Source organism: Benincasa hispida, chromosome 5 (assembly GCF_027475165.1).
Source record: "Benincasa hispida cultivar pf3 chromosome 5, pf3_genome.v1.1, whole genome shotgun sequence".
Taxonomy (NCBI): domain Eukaryota; kingdom Viridiplantae; phylum Streptophyta; class Magnoliopsida; order Cucurbitales; family Cucurbitaceae; genus Benincasa; species Benincasa hispida.
This window is the reverse complement of record NC_143482.1, coordinates 4850462-4869569: the sequence shown is the minus strand read 5'-3', so window position 1 is coordinate 4869569 and position 19108 is coordinate 4850462. Positions and strand designations below refer to the sequence as shown.

Genomic DNA, 19108 nt, shown 5'->3' with positions numbered 1-19108 from the left:
ATGTTTTACCATATCTACAAATATTTTCATTTAAAAAAACTTACCCTAAATTTAATTCACTTTTTTAAATTAAAATATACAATATGTAGTGTATTATAACTTATATAATATTACAAAATAATAATTATACAAATTTATTAACATAAGCCAAAAAGAGCTTAGCTCAATTGGCATAAGCCAATCAATTTTATGATTTATAAATATATAATCAAACACATTTTATGCGATTGTTTATGTGAAAACATGAAATAAACTCATTTTCAATGACAAACCAATACAAGTCATTTCACCATCACATGCATCATAGTAAAATTATGAGAAGGTCACCTAAGGTAGGATTACTCCAAGCTAAGCATGCTTACTATGAAGTACCTATAATTGAGCCATAAAAAAAGGTGTGCCTTATTGATATAAGTATTAACTTTCAATTTTTTAAAGTATTTTTTAACCCTACTTTCATGTCTTCATGATCCACACGAACATGTTATTGATTTATTAATGTCTTCCTCCTAACCTCAAGGCGTTACACATTCTTTATTTTCAGACATCTATAAAACCTTAAACTGAATGAACTATTAATAACTTTAGATAGTGTATTTGTATATAATAGGTTATTGACTTATTGAACATTAAAAAATACCAGAAATACTTAACACAAAATTAAAAGTTTATATCCACATAAAATCAAATTTATATTCATAAAATCAAATAATTATTAAATTTTAATTATAATTTATACGTCACTAGGGCAAGTAGTTATGAGAATTATCAAGATTAAAAAGCTGCTTATTTATTTATTTGAAAAATTATATAAATTGAGGATTTGTTCTAATAATATAATGTTTTGAAGAAGCTGATACAAAAAGAGGGGCAGAGTCTGTTCGATTGAGGCTCTCGAGAAGAGAAGCAAAGAGACGAGAAAGAGGGTAAGGGAATTACCCAAGTTCACGTTTCTTCTGGGACTCTCATTTTTTTCTCTGTTTCTTATTCCCAAAATTCCAGTCCTTTATTCAAACGAACTCACAATTGAACTCTCAATCAACTTAATCCAACTTCATCCAGCAGATTAATTCATTCTCTCAAATTTCTTCTTCCCTTACACGCAACCCCTTTGAACCCCTTCAATTTCCCCTCCGTTTCTATCGATTACCCTCAATTCTTCGACTCCCACCTCCTCTTTTTGCGATTTTATTCTCTGCCGATCATCTAAACTAATAATCTCGACTTGGGTTTGTCTTATCTTCATCTACTTCACCCCCTTCATTCATGTTTTTTTGAAGGTAATCCTTCTGAAAATAACCCAGCTGCTTATTTTGCTTCCTTTTGATTTTTTTTCCCCTGATCATTTGTTTGTGTGTATCATGTGATGAGTTTGAATGCTAGTGAATTGGAACGTTTGGTTAACTCTGTAGAAACTAGCTTCTTTTGGAATTTGTTAACGACAACTGAAAATTTTATACTCCAAATGGGTTTTGATGATTCTTAATTTTTTGGGTTCTTTATCCCCAAATTTCCGAGTTTTGCTCTTTATCCCTCCCAAACGTTGTGGGTTTTTATGTATTTTTTTTGCTGACTGATTATGGCATATGATTCCTGTTGCAAGTTCATCTGGCTTCTTTTTCCCCTTCCACCCCTTTCTCAAAATGTGTAATTGTCTATATTCAGTCTCTTCTTGTCAACCATCTTTCGTCTGTACTTCAGCTTTCCTGAAATTTTATCATTTTAAATCTTCTCTTTAAGAAAATTAGCTTGTCAATTTAAGGCACATCATACAAGTCGTGGTATTCAGTTTGAAACTACCTGTTTTAGTTCTGAAATATGTAGCTATTCAGCTTCAGACTTCATTAGACAGTGCATTGTTACACAAACAACAGTGTCATGAATCACGATGAATGAAAGAAAGGCTGAACAAATGTTCTAAAAATAATCGAACCAAGAATCACCAATGCGTTATCCTTGTTTATGTTGCTTTCTTCAAGGCATTGGAGATTAGCTGAACTCTCTCTCTCCTAGAAGAGTCCTTTCATCCTCTAAATTTCATAAACGTCCTTGAATCTCAATGCCATATACGACCTAGTAGTTGTTCTGTTACTCATCCACTATATATTCGGGAAACTTTCATGTGTTTACATTTACTTATAATTTACAAATTGTTTAATGACTCTTTATATCTGTCCAATCCATCTTTTGATCCTCTATCTTGTTGTTATTCAAGTTGAGCAGTATGGTTCCTATATAAGAAAAGAAGAAATTAAGTCACTGATTATCCTGCACTTTAATAAGGAATGTTATTTTCATTAATCTTTTGTAGTTTCGTGCAATAGGCCTTTTTTCTTCCTTTTTCTCCGTTCGAGGATGTCTATTTTGTAACTACAGGCAATGCATACTTAAAATGTGTTGCTCGAGACTTTCTTATACTTTTGCTTCTGCATATGGTATGTTGATTCCAGCTTAAAACCTGTTTGTTGCTTGTTCTATACATCTTATCCTTTGAAAGCCTTCCATTTCTGACCTTGTTGAATTCAAATGGAATAAATTTTTAGAGGATGAATTATGTAATTGGTGAATGATTTTTAAAGTTGAGTTGTTTGGGAACTTCATCCAAAAGACCTTCCCCTGTTTTTTCTTGAAGTGTTTCTACATGTTCAGACCATTTAAACTGTAATTTGATTGTTTGTTAATGTGTATTTGACTTAAATCATTCTCTTGTATAAAATTTATGTCAACGGCTAAACTTATCATCTGAAGTTAAATGCATTAAGTTCTAACAATTCATAACTTGTACATGAAGATTTTCATTGCTTTATTATATTAAGCATGCAAAGTTTGTCCACGACCCCTTTACTTAACTTGGTATCGACTACCAATACTACATGATAGTTAGTTATTACCTCTATAAGCTATCTTCTGTCATACAATCTTGGTAGCTCAAGCTTTTCTTATTGCTATCTCTTTCAATTTCTTTCAGGGAATGGACTTGCTGTATCTGCCCACTGTCCATCTTTGTGAATGATGCTCAGTGGAACAGGGGGTGCAGATAATGTTGGAATTTTTAGATGGAAATCCCGTGGTGAATCATCTTTAACATCTGCTTTGCTTAAGGATGTGCCACCAGAGATTGAACTATCTACCTTTGGAAGAGTGCCAAATCCGGGTAGTGAGAGCCCTACGGGGCTTCTTGATGGGGAGCGTTTGAACGTGGAACCAATAGCTGACTTAGATCTATTCTTTGAAAGGCTTTATAGCTATTATTGTGACAAAGGGCTTTGGTGCATCATTACAAAGTGGATAGTAGAGCTTCTGAGTCTTGGCTTTACCATATGTTTCTCAGCATTTTTCTTACTATTTGTTGATTGGAATGGTCTTCGTAATGCCAAGTGTGGGATGGACGCAGTGGAGTCTGGGACTAAACCATGTGATCTTGCCAAGGAAGCTCTTCATGAGCACCCCTTACACCATATGACACTTTCAAAAGCTATCATCCTTGGATATTTAGGCATATTTTCTGTTTATTGGATCTTTTGCTTTTTTAGGTTTTTTGCACAGCTGAAGGACATTTTAGGAATCCGTCACTTTTATTACAACAGGTCCGTTGAACATATCTTATCAATTGTTTTGATGCTTTTGAACAACCATAGTAAGGTTTATGTTTTTGTTTCTAAGTTTGCTTATCAATTGTTCTAATGATTTATGTTTATAAGTTTTGCTTTTTTTTTTGGCTGTTTCTGTTTTCTTCTTGCATCCTTGAGCCTTAGTCTCTTTTCATTTCCTTAATGAAAAGTTTCATTTTCTTTTCAAAAGAAAAACACCAGGTTTGTTCTATATGTTTGTACAACTTTGTCCTTGAGTTCTAAAAATATTTATAGCTTTTAAAATCTTTCTTTCCTTTGTTAATTACTTTTATTATGAGCTACAGTTTATGAGTGATCTTAATACCCAGTCTTTCTGTTTTTTTTTTTTTTTAATTTCTTCCTGTGAAGTCTTCACATATCTGACAATGAAATCAAAACTATGCCATGGGCAACAATTCTTGAGAAGGTTGTTGAGCTGCAGAGTACTTGTCAACTCTGTGTGGCTAAGGATCTTTCTGCTCATGATGTGGTCATGCGTTTGATGCGGAAAGAGAACTACCTGATTGGGATGCTTAACAAAGGAGTACTTGCTTTTCCAATCTCAAAGTGGGTACCGGGTGCGGGGCCAGCTGTGACTTTTGACTCTTCTAGAAATCATTATCGATTAACATTGACAAAAAGTCTTGAATGGACCTTGAATTGGTGCATATTACAGAGCATGTTTGATCGGTACGTTTGTTACTGGAATTATTCACTCTATTATTTAGAAAATTGCTACAGCTAGATCTTAGACAGATCAAATATTAAAAGGATACACTTCTTGTGATAATTACCATGTGTATGTATGATTTACTCGAAAAAAAAGCATAATCTTATCTCATCTGTATATCCATTGTCTTATATTTCTCTCCTTTGCACTGGTAACTGTAAGAATATGTCTAGAATATACTGTTTCTAAGCTCTAAAACTTATATTAATGTAAGCTTGCAACTTTTTTTTTAATACTAAAAAAAGAGAGAGAGAGAAAACCAAACAGGGGTGTCTTAAATCTCAAACATTTTAAAGATTTTCTGCTTAATTTGTAGAATATCTACTGACTGAAGCATATTCCTATTACAGTAATTACTGTGTCAGAAGGGAGTTCATATCCAACCCTAGAACATTAAAGAAAAGGCTTACGGTAGTTGGAGTGGTGATGCTCCTGCTTTCTCCATTTCTTGTCATATTCATGTTGGTATACCTCTTTCTGAGGCACGCTGAACAGTTCTATAACCACCCAAGTACAGCATCATCTCGAAGGTGGTCAAATTTGTCAAAGTGGATATTTAGGGAATTTAATGAGGTACAATGATTCTTTAGATTTCAGTGGAGTAAAATTTATCCCTCTTTATCCAAGTGCTCAATTATCCTATTTGCTAGCCATTTGTGAAAAGTTGTGCTGAATACATTTAGCCTGTAACTTGTGACAGATAATGATTATGACATAACAAAAAGGAGAGATTTAGGTTGCAATGTGTCATGTGTGGCAGATAATGTTTATGAAATAACAGAGAGATTTCCATTGTTCTTAAAAAAAGTATCATATAAAATTGTTATTGATGCTATATGTTTTGGCAGGTTGAGCATTTGTTCAAGCACCGGATCAATAGCAGTGTGCTTCATGCTTCAGAGTATCTAAAGCAATTTCCTTCTCCCATCATTTCGATAATTGCAAAGTTCATCTCATTTGTCTTTGGTGGCTTTGCTGCTATTCTGATTATCATTGCTTTTCTGGACGAATCTTTACTGGAGGGCCATGTAATATACAGTTCATTTACTCTTAGCCCATAAACCTATTGTTCACTGTATACCTTAATCTAAATACATTCTTTTACTATTCAGATTTTTGGCCGCAACCTTCTCTGGTATGCTGCTGTTTTTGGAACTATAACTGCTATTAGTCGGGCTGCAGTTACAGATGAGATTTTGGTTCTAGATCCTGAGGGTGCAATGTCTATGGTTGTCCAGCATACTCATTATATGCCAAAAAGATGGCGTGGCAAAGAAAATTCTGAGCTTGTTCGACTAGAATTTGAAACCCTTTTCCAGGTAAACTTGCTAGCATTTCATCTCATTCTCTGCGTGGCTGGTGTGTGAATTAAAACTGGGTAACTTTGAACTTGTGGTAGAACTCAATATTATTAATCAACAGAGAGTATGACTCGGGGGAGGTTAGAGAGCTCCTCTTTCTGTTTCAGATCCGACCATCTCTGTTCACAAAAGCATACCCGCTTTCTTACTCTTTTTTTTTCTTCTTTTGATATCCATGAGTGTCCGGACAAGCTTATGTGCACATCGACTAATCTCATAGGACAAGCCGCCTAAATCTACAACATCTAGGTGTCAAGAAAACTTGTAGAATATTAAATCTTAGGTAGGGACCACCATGAATTGAATCCATGACCTCTTAGCCCTTTATCATCTTCCTCATGATCTCTTAATTCCTCTCTTACGTCACATGACCTAGCCACCAAAGTGGGCTTCTATTACTAACTCACAATCCAAGCCCCACTTCCTCTAAAATCATTTCCTTACATATTATTCATTTATTGTTGGTGGCCTATCATCTTATGGATTTACTATAAAACTGGGTTTTCCTTTTGGATGTTGTTAGTTGATAAAAGGGGATGTTGTAATTTAGTAACTTCTTTGATCATTGGCTCATAATATCTTTATTATTCCCACCTCTCCAGTCTAATGGTTCGATTGGAAATTTAAAGCTTTTGATACTATTAGGAGGCATTAAAGTTTAACTGTACTGGTTATAAGTTTATGCTTATTCTGGAGTATTTTCCTGCACTAAGTCATTTATTTTTTTAGAACTTTTTTGCTTTCATATGTTTGAAATACGAAGTTCCTTTTCTTTTCTTATTATTCATAATTCTCATTGAGGCTGCAATCTTCCCCCTTTCTCTCTTATCGATTTTTTCTGATGCAGTATACAGGAATGATGTTACTTGAGGAGATGGTCTCCATTTTTCTCACCCCATTCTTGCTTGTGTTCGTTGTTCCAGAGGTTGGCAGCTTTTAGAGACTACATTTCAACTCATTTTACGTGGCCACTATCTTTAAGTCACTGATATTTTTATATATGCAGAGGGTGGATGACATTTTGCAGTTCATTGCAGACTTCACAGTGCATATTGAAGGTGTTGGTCATGTTTGCAGGTTATTATGTTTCTTCAATATTTATCATGATCTTTACTCTTTCCTTACATTTATGATTTAACTGTTCCTGCATGAAAGAGTCAAATGAGATTCATAAGAGTTCAGAGAAGTAAAGCCTGGGGAAAATTCAAAGAGTTCCCTCTCTCTTCCTAAACCATACCACCAAAACGTAAGGATAAGTAAAACATAAGTCTCCATCTTTTTTGGGACTTCCTATCTACTCATTTAAATACACCTCACCCAGCTAAGTTTGGGCTTGTCATAACTTTTGAAATAATTTTTAGCTATTGTGCTTCTAGAAAAATCAGCTATGGAATGAAGTAAATTGGTGTTCAGTAAACTTCAGCTTGAAACCTGAAAAAAAGTAGGTTATAGTGTTTGCTAAATAATGCTAAATTGTTGCAATTAGCAATGACTAAATAGACTTGCTATCAAACTTTGCAGTTTTTTATTTTGTTGATAATTTATATGTTAAAATAAATTTTTAAAATGTTATATTACATATGCGTTCAAATTAAATTTATATTTTGTTTGGTCTAGATTATTTGTTAAGTATAGGTTATTTGTTAGGAGAAATAGGTGCATTTTTTATTTTTTATTTTTTTTAGAAATGATATTATTTAAAGAAAAAATTGGGGACATTGAACTAATCAACCTGAAAAACTTAGGATATAGACATTGGTTTTTAAGGAATATACCAAATTTATAAAATCAATTTTAATTTATAAAGAATAAAAATGAAAACTGAAAATTTGTTGCAAAGTAATAGTGATTTCATCGGAATCTACTTTAGTGAGTATGTTTTTTTTTTTTTTTTTTTTTTTTTTTTTTAATTTAAAAAGTGATGTCAACAACTTCATTGACAATCAATCGGACCAAATACTCAAAGCGGTTAAGATTATTACGCAATCACTTTTTAACATTCTCAAAGCAGTCCCAAATGTAGCCCAACTCCGTTAAACTCTACATCTCATTCTCAACCTTATTTGTACAGTGCATTAGCCCCTTCCCCCGACGCTTCTTCTCCTATATGTTAATAATTGTGTGTCTATCAGAAATGTGGTATCGCTTTTGATATGCACTTATTATTATTTCGGTTCAAAACCTTTTTGGCTTCTTCCTTGTCTTCTACAGTTTCAGTGCCTTTGACTTCCAAAAACATGGAAATAGCAGTTATGGGTCACCGCATAATGCCCCTAGTGCAGAGAGAAGCTCCCAGGGAAAAATGGAGAAATCATTCTTGAGGTATGAATTATAATCATCGGCTTTTCTGGACATTTATGGGGTCGTTGCTTGCTCCGATTGTTTCCTTATGCCAAATTTCTTTCTTGGAAATATTTCTCTAACTCTTCTGATTTAAATGCATTACCTGCAAAAATGTCCACTGCATTTCCACGGCGTTGTAAAGAAGGCAATCTAGTATGAGCAGCCTTCACAATCTCAACTTTTGAAAGGCGAGCTTGAATCTTCATTTGAGTTAATTAGGAATTAGGATAGCTCCTGATCATGCCGTAAACCTCTATGTATGTCACATTATTGAATCATGGTGCAAGTGTTTCTGACACCCCGTTTTACTTTTAGTACTTAGGAGCTTGGATAAATGTTGGTGAAAAAATATGTAAATGATAAAAGGAGAGCTTGTGTTGATATAAACATTTCTTGCACTTTCTTTGTTTCAACTGTTCAACTTGTTTTGATTTGAGTGACCAACAAGATAGAATGTGCTTTGGCTAAAGATTAGCAGGGCCAGTTGTTCATTTCGTGAACTTGATCAATATGGTATTTTGCGTGGGAATCCTGAAAATGTTACATTCAAGTTAGTTTCTCTAGAATTTCTTTTTGTTGCTTCTGAATCCTCACACATTAAGTTGTCTTCTTGCTGCAGTTTCTGTAGTAACTATCCTGCATGGGAACCAAATGCTCAGGGAAAGCAGTTCGTGTCAAATCTACGGACTTTTAGGGAGAGAATGTTGCAGCGACGGGGACATGTATATCAGTCGCATGAAATGTCTCAAGGAAGTCGCAATTTGCTCGGTCACCGGGACAGGAACGGCATTTTTCCAGGGGAACTACCCCACCAAAATTCAGCAGCTGCTAATTGGATGGATTTTCTATGGTTGGATGAACACCAGAGAAACTTTCCATACCTACTCGATCATTATTATACAAGCGCACCACGACATATAGCCAATTACTCGGGAGACATCCCTGAAGAATCATCTGAATTAATGGAGCTGAACTCCAACGTTTATTGGATGCCACCCTATGTCGCTCAAAGAAAAGGAAGATATGATGACTTTTGGAAGGAAGATGATCTCGAGGATCGATCACAAACTCATCTCGGGGCTTCCACATCCGCTACTCATCTTGGGGCTTCCACATCATCTCCTATCAATCGTGAAGGCATATTTCGGCATCAAGAACCTAACAGTACGAATCTTAGTGGTACTAAAACTCGGTGGTGGGATCGAAATATTGCATCTTGCGAACAACCCCAAACAAGTTTCATGGATCCTCCTAATTTCAACAGGTACACTACTACTATGAAGAGTCTCTACGATAATGTCTCAGAACGAAGCGCAGAGGAGCAACAACATATGGAATGGAGTGATTTCGGAAAGTTGTCCCGAGCCACATACTTAGAAGACATAGAGACTGGAGAGTTGGATCTTCATTTTGGAGATGTGTACAGCAGAACTCCAGAAACTCCAAAACCTGAACCTTCAAGCTTTGAGTAATTGCTTATACTTTATGTGGGATCTGTTCCTTTACAAGCAGGGATAGATGTTGATTTTCGGGGTTCTTTTATGTCTCTTTCAACTTTATAGCAAGATCCTTAAATTCTTTTTCTGTATATAAATTCATCAAACAAAAATATTCTTCTTAGGCTTCTGTTTGGTTTGAAGCCTCTTGGAACCATGGGAAGGTGTAAGTAATGACACATTTAAGTTATTAATGACACCCAATTCATTCTTCCATCACATCCTATGCTTTTGTTTGGAGATGGAATCCTCATTTTTCTTCCTTTACTTAAATAAATTTTATTGTTTATGCTAGGAATATAAGTGTGGAATATCTCATTTTATATATAAAAAACAAAAACTTGGATTTTTTTAAAAAAATTAATTTGGTGGGGTCTTCTTGATTGTGACTCCCTTCCCTTCAACTCAAAGCAATATACACCTTTTAGATTATTTTTTGAATTTTGATTCATTATGTTGTTTATGTTCATTTCAATCACGAAAATCATGCAACACAAATCTTATTGGTTAATTAATGCCTTGCCATTAAAAGTTTTCAACAATCATCTGATTGGCTTTATTAGTACTAGCTTCTAAATTCAAGTTTAGGAAACTACTAGCAATGACATTCACCGTCATAATTCAGTATTACACAAATCATTCTTAAAATGTCAACTGTCAATAGTTTTTGTTTGTAACAAACATCTATTTGTGAAGTGTGAATGTGGAACCGTATCGGAATTTATTAGTCGATTTGTTTATGCTATGGAATAACTGAGCATGTAGAAAATCATACTTTCTGTAATAATACAAAATAAACCAATCATGGAAATCATATACATAAATGAACAGAGATCACATTCGAATGAGAGATCTTAGGGATATGAAAGCATGATTAAAAAAGACAAAAGAATTGATAGCTATTATCCATATTAACAAAATATACATTCATTTTCTGTGACTCATTCATAGGAACACCAAAATTCAATGTGTTTAGCATGGAGTAATCTTATGCTGGGTGACTTTCTAAAAATTTTCTTACGTGGCCTCAAATGCCAAATTTAAATTCTGAAGTCGGGGCAAATCCTGAGCTTGGGGTGTACTACAGAAGATGAAGATAATTGAGAAGAAGCCCTTCAGCTAGTTGAATGAGAGTTTGGGTCCACTCTTCTCTGTGTTCCATTCATAACCAAGATCCAAAAGAAAGGAGACAAGCAATCATTCTCATTGATGAAGACTTGGAAAAGAAAGAGAGGCAAGGCAATGTTTAGTGGTTTAAGCAATGATTTCCAGTAGCATGCCAAAGTTTCAATAAGTCTCTTTTTTCATCTCTTTTCCATAATGAGTAAAGTTTCATAAAGAAAAAACTTACAAGTAAACACCATCTTTTTTGTGTGTAATACTCATTCACCTATTAAATTTTTTCACTCACTACTGAAATCAAAAGCAAACGGAGCTAAATCTGAATGAAATGAATCAATCCTCGGAATATTTACATATCAGACTCAAGTGGAAGAATTGCATTTTTGCAATCCTCGTCCCGATCGAAACGGAAAGAAAGATCTTCGGTTTCTGCTGTCAATTTCTGCACTACTACCACTACTACTGGACTCAGTGATTTGCCTATCTTGATGTATTATCATTTGAACGGTTAAGTAAAGCTGCTGATCAGCTGCAGAATCCATGGAAAAGGATCTTCTGATGGGTTGAGTAAAGAATTGATCATCATTTGCTCTAACATTGATTCCCTCGTCTCCCATGATCGAAACATGGTGACACTTTCGAGTTTTTGGTTTGCCGACCTTGTTTTCGAGTTTTTTCGGAGAATGGTATCTGGGCTGCTGAACTAGTACTTCTCTTGAAGCATTACCCTCATGTTGCCCTGGTGAGAAAACTTCTTCATCTTCCCTACCAAGTTCAATGACTACAAAATCTTCATCACTTCCCATTATGCTGTTGGAAAGAAGCTGTGAGTTTTGTGGAGAAGAACTTGGAGCTACAATTTGATCAATTGGAGGCTTTGTTATGCCTGAAATGCTTGTTCTACAAAGAGGGCAATTAGAGTTGCTTTGCAGCCAGATATCAATGCAGTCCAAATGAAATGTGTGGCTGCATTTTGGTAAAACTCTTAGCATTTCATTCTCTCGAAACTTGCTTAGACAAACAACACAGCTATAAATACCGCTACCTTCACCGTCTCTTTCGAATTGAAAAGCCGGGATTTGGCGAATCATCGACTCTTCGAGACCGCGATTCCACATTGTTGTTGGAGAGAGAGCTATGAAAGGATCTTCATCTTGTTGGGGGGTATGAAAACTTGAAAACCTCCTCAGCAAACTAAACTGGTGCCAGTTAGAGCAGCATTTGCTGATGAAAATATAGTAACCCAAAAGCAAGAAAGCTGTGCCCATCACACTTAGAACTGCAACAGCTAAAACAGGAGAAGTAGAATCAGAAACAGTAGAAAAAGGAGACTGGTAAGATGGAATCTGTTGGTTTTTGATGGGTAGAAAAGCTTGAAACTCAAAGCTATGGAGGCTTTTCTGAGTTGGTTCCATAAGCAAATGTGGAAAGAATGAGAGGCAGAATTCTTGAAAAGGAAGATATGTTATTAGCTTGATGACCAAACACTTATACAAGAGTGATAAAAATAAATTAATATTCATAAAGTTACTTTGAGAAAGTCAGAAACAAACAGATACTGGATTAAAATAATAAGATGAAGATCCACTAGATCCTTTTTTTTTTTTTTTAACTTTCTTTTTTCTTTCTAAAGAAATTAAAAAAATTTAAGAGGATGGAGTGTGGAAACTAGAGGAACATGCACATGCACATGTAGTTACATATACATGCATGGGTTTGAGGGAAAATGAAATCTATAAATTTATCTTGTGTATTTAAAACACTTTGTTGACTTCCATACCCACTGGTTTCATTTTGAAATTCATCTTTTTCTTTTTGTTCATGAGAGAGAGAGCAATAAAGAAAGTGGGCTTGCAAATTATTAAAAAAAAAAAAAAGAACTGAGATTAAACAACACCATATTCACCACAATGTGACTACTTCATAATAACGTGAATTAAAAAATTTACATGTCTCCTAAATAACTGCTGGATATAAATTCAAGGTACTCTTTCATATATCAAACAGCGACAAACTTCTAGTTACATTCGTTTTGCCCCTGATAACAATGAGTATTTTCCCATCTGATCCTTTCCAAACATTTCTTCTCAATGGCCCAAGCCGAATACAGTTTGGCCGATCTTCATTTTTCTGGAATAATTTGAACTGGTTTTTGACTCATTGTTCTTTTTTCTTCCCAGCTAATCTCATTAGCTTCAGTTTCCTCCTCTCAAAGGTGAGATATCATAAATGATATGAAAGTTCACAAATTTTCTCCTCAACTCTCACCTTTATGATTTGTAAGAGCTGTAAACATTACTCCCTGCCATTTGATAAAATATCAGACCATCATTTACCCACTTGTCTCCAACAGATCAGAACAAATTACACAGCCTAGACAGTCCCTGGAATCAAGTGGGGAAAAAAGTAAAGCTGATTGATGTCTTTGTTTAAAGATTTTCAAACTTTGAATGTCTGAACATGCGTATTTTGGGTCTTCGTATTGACAAGTACATGATCTATGCTCGTGTGATATTTACACCATGATTTCGATTTCAAGCAAGGAATCAGTAAACTTAAACTTCCAGTCTATCTAAACTATTATCATCATCATTCTCCATATTTTCTCCTCCTGAGATCATTTTCATGATGGTCCGTGTAGCTTTGCCTACGGCACGAGAAGTCTTTTTTGCAGCTCCAGCAACAACAGGCTGCAAAGAAATAATTGGCAGGCTTGCTCTCTCTTGAATCATTGCTGTATCATGTAGACAACATAATATAAGCTGTTAAACTCTGGTGATAAGTTATAAGAACGTGTAGGATAAGTTTATCTTAGGATTTCACTTGTAGTCAAACATACACATAGTTTGTTGGTGGGCGAGTGCACCGATCTGGCGAATTCCAGCTTCTGCTGCTTGGACAGCCTGAGCAGATTTGTTTACCCCATCGGCTATTTCCTGGCTGTGATCAAACAAAAATCGAGACAGATTGCTCAGAAGAGTTGGAAATGGAATGATGGTGCACACAGAAAAGTGGAGAAGATGATGATGCAAGAAACAAGCAATATAAGTCATATTCATGATGTAAATCTCTAAAACTGCTGAGAAACTACTTTAGTTAAGAAAAATGAGAACAATCAAAAGAGAGCCATACAAAAACAAGAAGTCAACAAACCCAAGCAATAGAACCGTCACAAAAGGAAGTTAAGATATATCACTCTGACCACTATGATTAAAATAAAAAGGGTAGTTATAAAATGTGGATACAAAGGGAACCATTGAAGTGAGCTAGTACAGTGAGCTACATCCCAAACTTAATTCCAGCTTTCCTCAATACCCTTAAAAGTAGGGTGACCATCGGTTGGACAGTGTCGGTTTTCGGGATCACACTACAAGCTAACTGACCGATGTCGGTTTAGTCATTTTTGGTTGGTCGGATCAGTTTTCAGGATTCCTTTGCACATCTCTACTTAAAAGTCCTCTATTGGTAAAGAAGACAATGCACATCTCAAAACAAATGTCAAATATATTCTTAACCATAAAACTATTGGTAAGAAGGGATGGCCCTAGATAAGGATTTGTTCTCACCTTAGATCACTTAGTTCAAGAGTCAGATCACTGATCTCCATGCCAGAAAGTCTGATGGCAGCCATTGTACCAGGAAGTTCTTCCCGAGCTGTGTCAGCTAGCTTTGAAAGTGAAATGGCTGCTCTGCGCATTGCCTAAATAAAATTTATAGAGAATTAAGACTCAGATTCATAATTTCTAATAACATTGTGGAGTAATGTGTCATATCCAACTTCTCTCATTACACATTAACCATATACTATCTTAATTAATACGTGGATTTGTATAAAGAGAAAAAAATGCATGGATAAAAGCAATGAAGTGTGAAAATGTGCCTGAAAGCTGATTCCAGCTTAAAATAGTTATCAATTCACTTACATTAAGCGTTGGGACAGCTGCAATGACAAGGCTTGTAAATGCCACAGAAGTCTGCACCAATTAGCACTAAATCAATGTTTATAAATATACAATGACTAAATAACTCTTAGAAGTATGCGAAAGTTAGTATTCATGATTTACTCCCAATTCGTAAGCTCAGGTCAGCTACTACCAAAGGGCACTTCAGAAACAACCAATTTTTTTTTTTTTTTTTCGTCTTTTATTTTTTGATAATCAGGAGTCGGAGCTGAGGTCTCCTATAATCGAGGGCAAAACAACCAACTTAATAAAAAAACAGTATCAAATACCCAACTCTAATAAAAGGAGATGAGTTATGGGAACAAAAATCCTTAAGTAATGTTTTAACTTTTAAGCCAGAGATCAATGCGATAAAAAGATTTTTTTTATCTTTTTTTTATATATATATAGGAAACAAACAAATAAATTCCAACAACAAAAAGAGCACAGCCTAAGGGTAAGGGGTTGAGAAGACCCCTCCCTGGAAGACTAAAAATGCTAAATATATTTGACCATCCCTTGAAAGCATAATCACAATGTAAGAAAAGATGGTCCAAAGACTCCTCATTTTTCATACAAAGGCAATAAATAGAGGGGGAAAGAAAGCTATTTTTCGGCTTCCTTTGCCGCTTGTCATGAGTATTTAAGACTTCTATATGCAAGAGACTAAAGGAAGAACCTGACTTTTTTTGGGAATTTTCAGCTTCCAAACAAGGTTAACTAGAAGGAAGGTAATATGTGGGGGCTACTTCGTAATGTTTTAGAAAGTAGCCTTTATGGTAAATTTCCCCGAAGCATCAATCTTCCACTTAAGTCTGTCACAGTCCCCCTATAGAGTCCAAGAGTGAAGGGCCTGTAAAAGCGCAACCACATCATCCATTTCGCTGTCAAAAATATTCCTTCTAAGGCCTGAGTCCCACGAGTGATTCGAGGCACACCATCAATTCACCACCCTAGCCTCCTTCTTGTAGGACAGAGTAAATATTAGGGCAGCAATCTGCCACCCTAAACGCAATAAAAGATTGCACAGAAGTTCATTTCATCTATGAAACCTAAAACTACACTGAGTGACTCGAGCTTCAACAAAATACACCTATGACACCTACATAAGAAAAGACAACCTAGGGGCCGGAGTAGGAGGGCTCCCCTTCCGGGCTTTCTAAAGAGAGTTACTTACAAAAACACCTTCCAATTGAGAAGGACTATCCTTTCCATCTTATTAGATAATATGGGGTTCCATCTCAAACCAATTGACAATAATCCTCAACATGTCCCCTCAAGATAGTGTGTCTTTTGGGTTCGCCATTCTTAGTCGGATCACAATTTTTCTTTTATTGGACTAAATAGCCGTTTGAGTTTTATGGGTTTTGATGTCATATTAGATAATATGAAGTTCCATCCCAAAACCATATGTAAGGGGAAAACCCAACTAGAAATGATCAACAAAGGTAACATGATTTCATTTGTTTGTTATATTGCTTATTTTTATATGACAGTATTACACTAAAAAAAAAAAAAAAAAAAAAACCCTATATAATCTCTGTCTTTTTTAGCTTAACATCTTTATAATCATAAATTGATCTGTTAATTAACATTAATCTTTTTTAGCTAGAAAGGATCACTGTTAGGAACTACTCATAATCAATAACAAAGGAAACGAAAAGTAGGCGCATGTCCACCAATAATTCTCAAAACTCAAAGAAATATAATGTGCTAAATAATCAACAGCATTCTTCAAGGCACAGTGAATAGCTACCAAAATTCCGAGAAATTCACACAAAAAACAACAAATGTCAAACATCCAATTATTCAAATTCGAGCTTTATACTTAAATTTACCGTTAGGGCAATGAATGTCAAGAGAAGAAAAGCCTTATCGCTCAAGTTCAATCTGGGAAGCGACCTAAAACCAACACCAGGGCTACCCACTTCCACATTCCATTGATTTCGTTCTACATTCTCCTCCATCAAAGCCCCATTCGAATCTTCGACCCCCACAGATTGTTCATCTCGAACAGATTTCTCAGAATCCCGATAACAAAATACAACCAACCGGTCAGGTTTAGCTCGCAAATTGAAGAAAGTGGGTTTAAACTTACAGTGCGAGACAAACAGAATGGGGTTCTTGGATGTCGAAGAGGTGAAGCCATGAACGGGAAGAAAGAAGAAGGGGGAATGGAGAAGTGTCGCCGATCTCATTGGGGGCAGCTCAGAGAAAGTAGGTTGAGGTAAAGGAAGGTAGTGGAGGGTGGCTCCACCTGTAAATGGGGCGGATGATTAAGCTTAATCAGCAGCCATTTTAGCTCGTCGGAGAATTGAATCGCTTGTTTGTGTTGAAGATAAGAGGTAACCAAAACGGCAACTAAATTGCAAGTTTTAACAAAATTCAGTAACCAATTTTTTTTTTTTTTTTTTTTAAAAATTTTTAAGTTCAATAATGAAGATGTGAGACTCCAACTTGATTTGTGGGAATCAAAGACTTTTATGGAATAGATATCGAGATTACTATATTTATTTTTACTGTAGTGTAAGATATCTAAACATCTAGAGATGCTCTAACAATGATCTCAGGGATCGTTTAGGATACTAATTAGAAGTTGGTGAAATGAGTTATTATAGCCTACTTCATATTTGGGACATCAAATATAATAGTGGTGTATATAGCTATTTATGTAATGACACACGTTATTTTAGATTTTTTGAAACTAGTAAAAAGAGTTTTAAAAACAAGAAATAAGAAAGCACCATCGCGTTAAGCGCTACATATTCGAAAAAAGGGAAATCGCAGCATTGTGGAGAACAAAATCCTATTAGGATTAGGGCTTTTCTTCTCCTATAAATACCCAACGAGGGCAACCTCATTCTCTAAAAAAAATCAAGTCCTCCTCATCCTTTTCAAGGTATTCCATTCTCTCCCTCTTGTGGTGAAGAAGATCTTTAGGTAAGAGATGGTTTGTTTTGGGTTCCTATTTTCCAAATAAGTCTCTCATTCTCATTATCAATCGTTCTTAGACTTCTTGGTGCCAAAAGGGAGTTTATGTCTCAAAAAACCTCTAAAAAATAGTAAGGTAAGCTCTCTTGGTCTAAGATCTACAAATTTCATCTCAATTTACAAACTTAAATCTTGCCCTAACGTAGGGAAACCCTTTCTTTGTAAATTCTTGATCATAACGATATTCAAGGAGTTCGACTCAAGATTCTCAGTAAGAACCCTCAAGATTTGGAATAATCTTTGTTTCTAAAACTATCTTGTAAGTAGTCCTCCTACAAAGAGAATATTATTTGTTCGTACAATTAATCTTAGTTTTATTGCATTCTTTGAAGGTAGATAGATCTCTACCTAGTGGGAACCTTGGGTGAATATGCATGATTTCTTGATACTAATTAAATGTTATGATATTGCTTGATTTAAATGGTTGTTTTGATTCTTGAATGTATTTTGTTGTTGTGAATTTTATATTATGGCATGATGATGCATGATGAATTAAGTATGTTTAGATCATAGAATGTGTTGGGGGTGATGCCCCAAATCTCATAGGGTTCTATAGTTTGTGATTGTATTGTACAAACATTTTATTTATGTAATAAAAGATATGCCCTAAATCATATTTAAGCTACAAGATAACATGTATGTAGAGACATATAGGTGGATCATGTTTAAGTGATAGTCTAAATGGTTTGTAGTTGATGGATAAGGCCGAATACCTTATCATGGTGACACTACGAGTATGACCCACTTTGTAGATGTTACAATTGTTGTAAAGTGCTATAAATGATCTGATCCTGATCATTCATATGGAGACACGTGAGCAGGGATATTCTATACAAAGGAGTTTGTATAAGACCGGACCATGAAATATTTAGTCTCATTATATAACGCGTTCATAATAGAGACTTATATTTCACCAGGATGACCATAGTTAACATGACCTGAATCCCGAGTGAGTTGTGAACTCCTGCCTATGAAGGCAGTCCTTTGATTTGTATGGGTGAGAGTGGCCAGATTGCCGACTCAACAAACCTACCATTTTGGAGAATCATCTGATTGAGGAGCTGGGAACATAGCTACATAAGAAGGAATTCACTCTTTCTCCAATGTCGAGGCAAATAGATAAATTGCTCTCTTAAGGGCTGATTTCAGTGCTTGAACAATGTGGCACCACATTCTCTCCTGACCCGATAAGGGTTTGGTCATAGTTAGACTATGATTTATTGTTCATTAGAGGGATCAGTGGTACTTTTAGATGTAACTATAGAGAAAAAACGGTAATTTTGATCCAACTATACTTACGAGCAATTTGTAAAGGATCGTTGTACTGTTGATTAATTATATCTAATGGACACATAAATATATATGTAGTGCGAAGAGTGCAACTGTCGGTCTTTAGTAGAATGTTCGACAGTTAACGGATGGTGAATAATTTAATTAAAGAGTTTAATTAATTATTCATGTACCGTTGGAGCTTCAAACTATAGGTCCATGAGGTTCCCTCGGTAGCTCAACG

At 35.3% G+C, this 19108-nt stretch overlaps 2 protein-coding genes and 1 pseudogene across 2 annotated transcripts; 1 reads left to right on the top strand and 2 right to left on the bottom strand.

Moving 5' to 3' along the window:
* The first annotated feature begins 839 nt into the window (after window positions 1-839).
* On the top strand, window positions 840-9738 carry APG9 (autophagy 9 (APG9)). Its single transcript, XM_090314201.1, is given in 12 exon segments — window positions 840-1280; window positions 2969-3587; window positions 3981-4301; window positions 4692-4914; window positions 5190-5369; window positions 5454-5660; window positions 6550-6611; window positions 6709-6760; window positions 6858-6920; window positions 6923-6948; window positions 7914-8024; window positions 8665-9738. Coding segments are annotated over 11 exon segments (2676 nt in total). The 5' UTR covers window positions 840-1280; window positions 2969-3009; the 3' UTR covers window positions 9518-9738.
* A 1082-nt stretch (window positions 9739-10820) lies between these two features.
* On the bottom strand, window positions 10821-12270 carry LOC120078774 (RING-H2 finger protein ATL16 pseudogene; annotated as a pseudogene).
* A 788-nt stretch (window positions 12271-13058) lies between these two features.
* Window positions 13059-17058, bottom strand: LOC120078775 (chitinase-like protein). The gene is made up of 5 exons (XM_039033082.2): window positions 16443-17058; window positions 14587-14637; window positions 14230-14363; window positions 13503-13603; window positions 13059-13397 (listed from the first exon to the last, which is right to left on the bottom strand). The coding sequence occupies exons 1-5, from the start codon at window positions 16800-16802 to the stop codon at window positions 13219-13221; spliced, it is 825 nt and encodes a 274-aa protein (XP_038889010.1). The 5' UTR covers window positions 16803-17058; the 3' UTR covers window positions 13059-13218.
* Between the last annotated feature and the right edge of the window lie 2050 nt (window positions 17059-19108).

What these genes read in the sequence shown, in the direction of transcription:
- LOC120078775 (XM_039033082.2), bottom strand. Translation starts at nt 16,802, where the DNA reads ATGAGATCGGCGACACTTCTCCATTCCCCCTTCTTCTTTCTTCCCGTT. An exon ending in TGACATTCATTGCCCTAACG is followed by an intron (nt 14,638 to 16,442) that starts GTAAATTTAAGT and finishes TAATTGGTGCAG; the next exon opens with ACTTCTGTGGCATTTACAAG. An exon ending in CAGCTGTCCCAACGCTTAAT is followed by an intron (nt 14,364 to 14,586) that starts GTAAGTGAATTG and finishes AATTTTATTTAG; the next exon opens with GCAATGCGCAGAGCAGCCAT.